Source organism: Podarcis bocagei, assembly GCF_964188305.1.
Source record: "Podarcis bocagei genome assembly, chromosome: 6".
In the NCBI taxonomy this organism is placed as follows: domain Eukaryota; kingdom Metazoa; phylum Chordata; class Lepidosauria; order Squamata; family Lacertidae; genus Podarcis; species Podarcis bocagei.
The window spans coordinates 102,369,808-102,381,077 of record NC_138130.1 but is presented as its reverse complement, the minus strand read 5'-3'; the positions used below and the strand labels follow the sequence as shown (position 1 = coordinate 102,381,077).

At 49.8% G+C, this 11,270-nt stretch overlaps 1 protein-coding gene across 2 annotated transcripts in view; it reads right to left on the bottom strand.

Moving 5' to 3' along the window:
• Positions 1 to 168: 168 nt before the first annotated feature.
• Positions 169 to 11,270, bottom strand: part of XRRA1 (X-ray radiation resistance associated 1) — a 43,116-nt gene continuing 32,014 nt past the window's right edge. For both annotated transcript variants that reach the window (XM_081197310.1, XM_081197311.1), the window contains 5 exons: positions 7,075 to 8,679; positions 6,093 to 6,255; positions 5,035 to 5,150; positions 2,970 to 3,075; positions 169 to 802 (listed from right to left, as the gene is read on the bottom strand). In XM_081197310.1, the coding sequence (XP_081053436.1) occupies positions 504 to 802; positions 2,970 to 3,075; positions 5,035 to 5,150; positions 6,093 to 6,255; positions 7,075 to 8,679 (2,289 nt within the window). In that variant the 3' untranslated portion in view covers positions 169 to 503. The remainder of the gene's footprint in view (positions 803 to 2,969; positions 3,076 to 5,034; positions 5,151 to 6,092; positions 6,256 to 7,074; positions 8,680 to 11,270) is intronic.

Genomic DNA, 11,270 nt, shown 5'->3' with positions numbered 1-11,270 from the left:
ATAAGGCACTGGAAGTGTGACAAAGCCTTTCTGTGCCAGTCATTGCTTCTATGGAAAGCTGTCTTGGCATGACTTTTCCCCCTCTCCCAACAGATTCTACCAAGGTTCTTCCATCTGAACAATTGTAAAAGGGGGAACTTAGGCCGTAGTCATTTGATAAAACCGGAGGCCCACCATGACACATTTATTTCACTGCTTTTGCGGCGGCTGCCCGGATTCAAGTCTCATGATTTAGATGGGAACTGCATCCTGAAACAGCCTTTCGGAGTGCGCCTAGCGGTTCCCGTCGGTTTTCTGTTGCGCTTCTGAACATCTGCACTGAGGTGGAGCCTGAACTACTCTTAGCCTGTAACCCTGAGCGGGTCAAACCTTCGCAGAGGGTTTTGGAAGTAGGTAACCTCCGTTCCTATGGTTGCTAGTTACACCACTATGGCCTCCTAGGACAAGGGGCTCTTCGGAAAATACGGCAAATAGCTCTATGTCTTGTAAAAAGAGGAGGTTCTTCAGCAGTCCGGTTTAAATTGAGCTTTCTTCGGATTGGATGGAGAAAATCCTTTCTCCTCCGTAGGGACCGGGGATTCTTCAAGCGGCTGCCCACCCACCTCGGCCTCCGGGAGACCCTCGAGCATCAAGTTTTGACTTGTCTCCTCTGCGCTGGTACCCTTCTTACTAATGGCTTTGGACTCGACCTGCTTGTTGCAGCTGGCCACGGCCGCTTTATACTCCTTCCGGAACTCCTTCAGCATCGCCAGGGCCTGCCGGTACTCGCGCCAGTTGTCCTTCTTCCTCCGCAGGATGCACACTGCAAAGCACACAGGAAAGAAAGGGCCTCTTCACTAAAGGAAAACCTGTGGAAAATGATCTACAGGTGGTACCATACACCAGTGAAATTAGCCAAGATCTAGAAGCTGAAGGATAAAAGATGCTGGAAATGTAGAGAGGTAGAAGGTGACCTCTACCATATGTGGTGGTCATGTTGCAAAGTGAGAGGCTTTTGGGAATTGGTCTATAATGAACTTAAAAAAATCTTGAAATATACATTTCCCAAAAAGCCAGAAGCTTTTTTGTTAGGAATGGTTGGTAAAGAAATTAAAAAAGAAGATAAGATCTTGTTTCTATATGCCACGACAGCTGCAAGAACTATGTTAGCACAGAATTGGAAATTAGAAGTAATACCCAACATAAGTGAGTGGCAGGTTAAAATGATAAATTATGCTGAGCTTGATAGAATATCAGGAAGATTAAGGGACCAAGACGAACAGAAATTTCATGATAATTGGAAGAAATATTTAATGTATATGGAATCTAAAGTTCAGGTGACACTGGCGGGGTTGAAATAACTCTAACAGCGGGAAAGGCCTATGTAAAAGAGTTAAAAAGTACGCGACTATATAATTTATTCGATACTTACCGAAGGAGTGGAGGGAAGTCCAAGGCTCAGTTGAGACTAACTCAGTTATGTATTTTATTTATCATTTGTGAAGTGGATATAATTTGTATAAGGTATGTGGTGGATTTTTTGTTTATGTTTTTCCTGTATATATGTGCAAATATGAATAAAAATTTATGGGGAAAAAAGGAAAGAAGGCCTCTTCATGCCGTGCGTGGCTAAACTATGGAACTCCCACAGGAGGTCATGATGGCCACCAACTGGGATGGCTTCGGAGGATGATTATACAAATGCATGGAGAGCTATTGGCTCCCAGCCACGGTGGCTCTCCTCTGCTTCCACAGCTGGAGGCAGTGATGCTTCTGAATCCCAGTTGCTGGAAACCACAGCAGGGGAGAGGGCCCTTGTGGTCGGATCCTGCTTGCCAGTTTCCCACAGGCATCTGGTTGGCCAATGTGAGAACAGGATTCTGCATTAGATGGGCCATTGGCCCAGTCCAGCAGCCTCTTGTGTTCTTATTAACAGAACCAAACTGCAGTCAGGCAGCTCTATTTTGCATTGCATTTGCATAATGTACAGTGGTACCTTGTGTTACAGACGCTTCAAGTTACAGACTCCGCTAACCCAGAAATAGTACCTCGGGTTAAGAACTTTGCTTCAGGATGAGAACAGAAATTGTGCTCTGGTAGCACAGCGGCAGCAGGAGGCCCCATTAGCTAAAGTGGTGCTTCAGGTTAAGAACGGTTTCAGGTTAAGAACGCACCTCCGGAATGAATTAAGTACTTAACCCGAGGTACCACTGTATTCTTCTTCTGCCAGCTGAGAGAGGAGCAAGGGAGGTTAGATGGAAAACAGGCTAGCGTTGCTGTGTGAGTGAGTCTTAATCTCTTAGTCTATTTTTGTTTTAACTTTTCAGAAGGTTTCATAGAATCGTGGAGTTGGAAGGGACCCTGAGGGTCATTCAGTCCAAACTCCCTGCCAAGCAGGAAAGGGCAGCTACCCCAAACGGGGATCGAACCTGCAACCCTGGCATTCTCAGCACCACCTTCTAACCAACAGAGCTAAAAAAGGTAAAGGTAAAGGACCACTGACAGTTAAGTCCAGTCACGAATGACTCTGGGGTTGCGACGCTCATCTAGCTTTACTGGCCGAGGGAGCCAGTGTTTGTCCGCAGTTTTTTCCGGGTCATGTGGCCAGCATGACTAAGCCGCTTCTGGTGAAACCAGAGCAGCGCACGGAAATGCTGTTTACCTTCCCACCGGAGCGGTACCTATTGATCTACTTGCACATTTTACGTGCTTTCGAACTGCTAGGTTGGCAGGAGCTGGGAGAGAGCAACGGGAGCTCACCCCGTCGCGGGGATTCGAACCGGCGACCTTATGATCGGCAAGTCCTAGGCTCTGTGGTTTAGACCACAGCGTCACCCACGTCCCCCACCAACAGAACTAAGTGTTACTCATTTTTCTTAATTTTTCTCACTGATCCGTTCGTTGCATTACCTTGTTTGTAATCTGCTCAGAGGTTTCTCCTTTCTTTCTGCAAGCAAGTGGTGCGTTAATTTTATGAAATAAATAAATACCTAGCGGCATCTGTATGATATTTGTGGGGTTGCGCATCTTCAGGAGGATTTCTTCCAGCTTCTGCAGCCGGGTCTTTTCAGCTGGTGGCGGACGGACACTCAAGGCCTGCACAGAAAGCGGATCAAAATGAGAAGGCCGCGCACAATCCCCGCATCTTTACTTACCGTTCCCTCTATTGATGATGCTCAGGAGTGCGGGCTGATCCTTATACAGTGGTACCTCAGGTTACAGACGCTTCAGGTTACAGATGCTTCAGGCTACAGACTCCGCTAACCCAGAAATAGTACCTCGGGTTAAGTACTTTGCTTCAGGATGAGAACATAAATCGTGTTCTGGCAGCGCGGAAGCAGCAGGAGGCCCCATTAGCTAAAGTGGTGCTTCAGGTTAAGAACAGTTTCAGGTTAAGAACGGACCTCCGGAATGAATTAAGTACAGTGGTGCCTCGCAAAACGAAAAGAATCCGTTCTGTGATTCTCTTCGTCTAGCGGTTTTTTCGTCTTGCGAAGCAAGCCCATTGAAGGATTAGCGGATTAGCGCTATTAGCGGCTTTTAGCGGCTTATCTGCTGATCGGATCAGCTGATAAGTGGCTTAGCGGCTTAGAAAAAGGGGAACCAGCAGGAACTTGCAAGACATTGTCGTCTTGCGAAGCAAGCCCATAGGAAATTCGTTTTGCGAAGCACCTCCAAAACGGAAAACTCTTTTGTCTAGCGAGTTTTCCATCTTGCGAGGCATTCGTCTTGCGGGGCACTACTGTACTTAACCCGAGCTACCACTGTATAGCCAAAATGGTGCGGGGGGGGGGGAGTGCTAAAAAACAATGAGGCAGCTGGATGAGGACTGAGCATGCTCAGGGGCCACGGAATGCCCAGTGTCTGCTTTTTTTTTTCGGGGGGGGGACAGGAGAGGAGGGAGGAATGCAAATGAGCATCCTGGAGGGTGTTGTGTCTGTCTGCCAGCCCTTCACGCTCCACGCTGCAACCTTTTGCTGGGGATTGCCTACCGAGGTATAAATAAAAGTAAAGGACCCCTGACAGTTAAGTCCAGTCACGGACGACTCTGGGGTTGCGGCGCTCATCTCACCTTCAGGCCAAGGGAGCCAGCGTTTGTCCGCAGACAGTTTTTCCGGGTCATGTGGCCAGCAGGACTAAGCCGCTTCTGGAGAAACCAGAGCAGCGCAAAAATCTGTGCCTCCCCCCGCCTTCCATTCTACATCATAGTTGTGTCCCTGAGGTTCTGCACCTAGTGTGACCGAACCGGTTGTGTCCCGCTAAATCCGCCTCTGTTGTCATCTTCCTTAGTGCTATTCTGCACATTCCTTTTTATAGGGTACAGTAATGGAGACGGGCAGTGAGTTTACGGAACCTAAAGGGGGGGGGGTGGCTCTGAAAAGTTTGGAAGTCACTAATCTAGAGGGTGACCCCAGTACAATTTAGCATCGATATTTTGCAAAGTATTTCACAAAGCGCTTTCTTGATGTGCTTGTTCATTCGACAACACGCCCCCCCTTTTTATCTTCCCATTTTACAGATAGGGGACTGAGGCACAGAGGGAACCGTTTGCCAAACACCCCTCCCCTGAGCAGAAGTTTGAGCTCCAACCTCCCAGGTCTAGAGGCAAGAGTTTTACTTCCCTAGATACCATTTACCGTATTTTTCGCTCTATAAGACGCACCTTTTTCCTCCTAAAAAGTAAGGGGGGATGTATGTGCGTCTTATGGAGCAAATGTGTGGTTGATCGCTGGCTCCCTTTCCTGCCCCGGCCCTTGCCCAGGCCTCCATTCTTGAATGTTCTGCGTACGGAGGCTGTTTGTTTCTCCAGCGACATGAGACTGGCTGATTAGATTATCTGTCTGGAAACAGTAGAAACGGCACCCTTTCCTTTCCTAAAGAAGCTGCAGAACTGTGAGTTGAACCCCATAAAAACAAGATTTTTTTCCCTTTGCAAAGTAAGCTGCACAACTTTGAGCTGATCCTCAAAAAAACCGGGGGTTTTCCCCTTTCCTCCTCTAAAAACTAGGTGCGTCTTATGGTCTGGTGCGTCTTATGGGGCGAAAAATACAGTACCTTTTTCTCTGCAGGCACATAAGGCTTCTGGTAGCTATCCAGCCTGGCCTTTGACTCGCGGTACACACGGGGATATCGGAGCGCCTTCTCCAGAGCTTGGACATTTTGCTGTATTCCTGGATGAAATAAAAACGGGAGCAGAGGGGAAATTGGGGGTGGGAACCGTGTTAACATAAACCCTGTTTAGAAGATCTCTCAGGAATCCAACTAGAAAATAAATTCCACCACGACACCACAAAGCTCTTTAAAATAAGCAACAAGCAATAAGATACACCACCCATCTATTTCTGAATTATGTTAGGGTGGGAAAGAGCAAAAGACGACTGACCCCCTGCTCCCCCCTCCCCATACAAGATTATGAAGGGAAATGAATCCCTTTTACTCCCCCAACAGAAAGCCCTGAACCTTTTCTCCTCTGCAATTGGGGAGGCTTAATCCACTCTGAAGAGGCCTGCAAATGTAATCCACTTTATCCAAAAAGGGGGGAAGTTATACAGTGGTATATACAGTGGTATATACAGCTCAGTTGTCAAACGGTCCGGAAGACCATTCGAGTTCTGAAACATTCAAAAACCGAAAACACAATACGGAAAATTCGATGTTCGACTTCCAAGGCGTGTTTGAAAACCGAAGCGTTTACTTGCAGGTTTACGGCGTTCAAAAACCGAAGTGTTCATCAACGGAGACGTCCGAAAGCCGAGGCACCACTGTAGTTGTTTTTAGATTTACCATTCTAGTGAACGGGGACCACAGAGCTTCATTTTACACACAGCAACTCAGCACCCGAAACACAGATCAATGCAGAGAGTACAGAGTGACTTCAAGAAATAGATGTGCATTTTTAAAAACGTGAGTACATACACTAGGTGAATCTTGAGGGCCCATGCAGTGTAGACAATGCAGAGACAGATGGACCTTTGCAAAAGTTAGATGGTAGCTCTCTGTGTGATGGGAGAGGAAAGTTCAACCATGGGCCCCAGCCAAGATCCTTTTGTCAACTGGAACAAGGAAGGTCAAAGCCTGCACTTGACATTTCCAGCAGTCCCAGGTCAACTCACCCACTGGGTCAACGAAATCCGGGCCAGGGTCTCCGCCGAGTAGCTCTTCATAACCCTTGTATTTTTCGGGGACTGGCTGGGCTTGCCTTTTTCCTTTGCCTGACATCTTACGTGGGGATGCCACCCTTTCAGTCTTCGGCAAGGGACCAGACTCCTCGTCCACCTTCAGACCCAAGACAGAAATGGAGGTATGTGAGAGCCATTCACAAAACCCACACAGAAACATATCATTGCTTATTTCAACTCGCTTGTGGAAACAACTCAGAGGCCATGAAAGAAGGAAGGTTAACAACAGGAAGATTTAAAGGAACTATTGGAAAGACTATTCAAGGCAGCAGAGATATGAGATGATCACAGCCCCCCCGCAAACGTGAAGCATGGGAAGTCCCAACATATTTTTTTTATAATTTAGGCAGAATATTTGGACTAGAGGGACGCGGGTGGCGCTGTGGGTAAAACCTCAGTGCCTAGGGCTTGCCGATCATATGGTCGGCGGTTCGAATCCCCGCGGCGGGGTGAGCTCCCGTCTTACGGTCCCAGCTCCTGCCCACCTAGCAGTTTGAAAGCACCCCTAAGTGCAAGTAGATAAATAGGTACCGCTTTCTAGCGGGAAGGTAAACGGCGTTTCCGTGTGCTGCGCTGGTGCTGGCTCGCCAGATGCAGCTTCGTCACGCTGGCCACGTGACCCGGAAGTGTCTCCGGACAGCGCTGGCCCCCGGCCTCTTAAGTGAGATGGGCGCACAACCCTAGAGTCGGACACGACTGGCCTGTACGGGCAGGGGTACCTATTTGGACTATTTGATATGTATATGTAGTCCCAAAACATCTGGAGGGCCGAGTTTGGAGATGCCTGCAATATGGACTTCAAACCGGTTTTGGGACGATACATTGTCTAGTGTAAACTACAGGTTGGGATTCTAGAATGGCTTCATTGGTAAACATTTCTTGCTTAAATACCATGGCGTACTGCCAGCTGACATACCTGCGTCATGAAAATGGATTCTGTTTCCTCTGCCTCTACGAACTCCCCGCTGCCGCTAAACACCTCACCCTCACTAGAAAGACTATCATATGTTTCAAAAATAGGCTTCGTGCTCGAGTGGACTTTGGCAAAGAGCATGTAAAGCTCCCTAGAAGACGACCCAGACAGGCCACATTCCACAGAAGTTAAGCTGGCTGGTCGAGATTCTGAAAACTCCTCTTCCTCTGATCCATCTTGGGGCTCGGAACCTGATCGGTCGGGTTCTTGGACCGGTGAGGTGGCTGGTGGAACGGGTTCCAGATGATCCTGCCCTCCTGGAGGGGATCCGGTTGGTTGTGAAGTCCAAGAAAGATTCCGTTCAGCTGAAGGAGGGCTTGGCTGCACCAAGTCCTGCTCCCCTGGAGGAGATCCAGGTGGTGGAACGGGCTCTGGCGGAATCTGCTCTTGTGCAGGTGAGCTGGGCAGTGGAGCAGGTTCCAGGTGATCTTGTTCTGCTGGAGGGGATCCAGGTGGTGGAACGGGCTCAGAGGGAGCTGGTTCCTCCAAGCACGGCATCGATGGAGAGATGGGTTCTGCCAGGTCCTGAGAGGGCTCCACCTGATCTTGCCCTTCTGGAGGAGAAGTGGTCGGCAGGAGAGTCCCAGACAAGTGTGGTGGAGCAGGTCCAGGCAAACTTTCGGAAACTGAACTGTGTGGCAGAGTTGGCTCCACCTGATCTTGACCTTCTGCAGGAGAAGTGGTTGGCAGGAGAATCCGCGGTGGACCTGCGGAGGTTGATCTAGTAGCTGGGACAAGTTCTGGCAAATCCGGTCCTTGGGGAGCTGAGCTGGCTGGTGGGATGGGTTCCGGGTGATCACCCTCCACTGCCGGCGGTCCAGCTGGTGGAGTGGCATCAGGAAAGCCCTGTCCCACCGACAGGGATCTGGCTGGAGACCCGGACAAGTCCTGCTCCCCTGCGGGAGAATGAGCTGGTGGAAGAGGTTCTGATCTACTTTGTCCTGGCAGAAGCGAGCTGCGGGGTGGGAACGGCCTCAGCTGATCTGGTTCTGCTGGAGGACCTTCGGAGAGACCCTGCTCTTGCAAAGGCAAAGGTGAGTTGGGAGGAGGGACCGGAGCACCGTGGTCCTGCCCCGGCAAAGACAATGAGATGAACTGAGGCCTCCTGGGCAAGTCTTGTCCCTTTGAAGGAGCTGTGGTCAGAGGGCTGGGTTCAGGCAGACTCTCTTCTGGTGGGAGAGGTTCAGGGGGGAGCTGCTCCACAGGAGGCTGAGTGGACGCAACATTTCCAAACACTAAGTCAGCTAGCGAAGACTGGCCTTCAGGAACGTCTTCCAGCTGGTCTGCTGAGAGCTGGTCTGCCGAAGCATCACAAACACAATCCTCCAGAGAAGAGGGTGCAGATATTTCCTCCTCCTTAAGAGGCAAGACGGGCTTCTCTGGTTTATACGGTAGTGAAAATCTCTTGATGGGTGGAAGAGGCTCGTCCAGACTCGCTCTTCTATTGGGATCCAGATCTGCACCTGTCCACAGCTGCCAGAAGGTGGTCTCCAGGTGGTCTTCTAGCATCTGAGGCCGCTTTTGGACCTTGGGCAGCTGTGCTTTCACCTGCAAAAGACACAGAAGGCCACGGTGTGATGCATTCTAGACCTGGGAGGACCACAGCGGAACAGTCTCCTGTCTTTCCAAACCCAGCACCCATCCTTGGCCGCAACCTACAGCTCTTAAAACCCTAACCATTAATCAGCAGAGCTGGCACTATTTCAGCTGCCCCATGGTGCCCATTCCACATTTGTAAGGCCTTCTTGTCGTTGTTTTGCAATCAAATGGTGCAAAAACTTCATGAAATAAATAACCACAAGTGTCGTTCTTCCTGCACCCCACCCAATCATAGCTGTCAACTTACAGATTTGAAAATAAGGGACCAACAGCCTCAAAAATAAGGGATCAGCAGCCAAAATAAGGGATTTTGCTTAGCTTATGCACGTCGGGGCTGCTGTCGTCCTGGCGCGAGGAGTTCCATTGGCCCTTCCCCGCCCGAGAGAGAGAGGGAGGGAGGGAGAGAGACTCTCACCCACGAGCCTGGCATGAGGCGGTTGCGGCGCAGCCGCTGAAGCACCGCCCTTCTCCATCCCTCCCCATCCCCTTCTCTTCCTCCTCCCTCAGGCCGCTTCCTCAGCCACCACCGCCTCCAGCTTCCCATGGCAGCGCAGCGGAAGTCTCACAAGAGAGGGGCTGCCTGCCCACCCGCCGCCACCTGTCTCCTCATGACGTGCCCCTGAGGGGGAAAAGGGAGAGACGGAGACGCGGCAGCTCGTGCGCACTCTCTCTCTTGCTCTCTCGAGGCGGAGGACCCTGAGCCGCTGCTTCCCTCCCGAGCTGGGTGAGCATGAAACCCGGGAAATTTAAGGGACATCATCAACCCCGGACAGCAGCGGGAAATGGCGCTAGTATAAGGGAGCTTCCCGCCAAATAAGGGACGGTTAACAGCTATGCACCCAATCACCGTTGCACTTTTCAGAAATTAAGCAGTGGGAGAAAACAGCACTCCTTTTCCCATTGCAGAGGAGTATGTTTAGGAAGATTTGGGGAATGAACAGAGCTGAGAAAATGAGAAGCTGGCCAGGGAAACTCAGGGCTTAAGAGATAGATGGAGGAACCCATAGGCCCTCCAGATGTGGTCAGGCCCCTTCTCCAAACAGCCTCATCCAAAGGAGCCAAGGGTCAGGGAGGATGGGAGTTGGGAGTTCAAAATCTGAAAGGTCCAGAAGTTCCTTATTCTGAGCCTAGAAGGGGATGGATCTGCTGCTGGCAGAACAGGAGGAGGCAGGACTCTGGAAGGGAAGGAATGAGATCTTGGATCTGGGTTGCCAAATAACAACAACTGGTGGTTGTTGTTTCTTACCCAGGATGGGGGGATTGGGGGTTACTGGAATGTTTTTCTTCTGGCTTTCATTATGTATTTAGTGTTTTTATCTCGTATTTTTATGCTGTGAACCGCCCTGATACCTTTGGGTGCTGGGTGGCGTACAAATTTAATAAATAATAATGAAATAATTCATCCTAAGGCCCAAGGGTAGGTCATAGCAATTTGATATGAAAATGAGTTGGTCGGGTCCTGAAAATGCACATTTCAGGTGTCAGGGGCCAGGGAAAGGAGGCGTGTCTTCAGCTTATGATGGAAACTACGGTATGCAAGGAAGTTGCCAAGCGCACCTTTGTGGGGAGGGAATTCCATGGCTGAGTGTCTGTGACACAGATTGCATTCTCCCAGGCCGCCCCCACCAGCTTAGTAGTGGAGAAACTACTAAGAGGGTCCCCTCTGCTGATCTTAACACGTGGGAGGGTCTGTAGGGGAGTAGCAGTAGGTGGGCAGAAGCTAAACTTCACATATTAAACTGAACTCCCTGTGCCAGCCAAATCTTTAGGTTATGAGTCTCTCTCGAGGCTTCCGGGGTGGCGCCATCGGCAATGGCGGACTCCCTCTGAACCGGAGGGACCAGCTGCGCGAAACGGGTCTTTTCCGCTGCGGCGAAGCGGGGACCCTTTCAGAAATCACAGGCAGATGAAGCCTGTGACCGTGGGACTCAGCGGGCACCTTTAGCGCCCCCCCAACCCGCAAAGGAACCCACTAACGGGCTCCGAAGCGAAGAGGGGGAAGTGGCGCGGTGCTGTGAGTCAACTGCTATTTCTGTGGAGCGAAGCTGCACAGCCATTGCCGGAGAGCGCTGCCTTTTTCCTGGGACAATTTGGCATCTAAAGTAATCACCAGTGAGTACTCAAATATTGAACAATTGGACTTCAAATAAGAACTGGCGACTAGAAAGGAATTGGACTTAAAAATTTATCTTAATTTGGCATTGTAACGGGAAGGTTTAAACAGGAAGTCAGCCTTCCGTTTCCTTGTAGTTAGAAGAAAGCAAAGACAACGTAAACTAGAGCCTAGAAAATTACTTTTAAAGGATTGGTTTTCACCATTTAAAACCGTTGAACCCCCCTTCGGTAGCAGGAGAAGAAAGGGGATCCTTTTTGGACTGTTTAAACCTGCAGAAGTGAATTTAAAGTAAAGTAACTTTCCACCGTCCTGACCCTGGAGCGGGGTGTCAGAATTGACGTTTTGAAGCTCATTGACCAGAGACAAATGCTTTTGACAGAGAGTTAAAAAGAAGAGTAACATTGTGATTCCATTATTTCCTTTC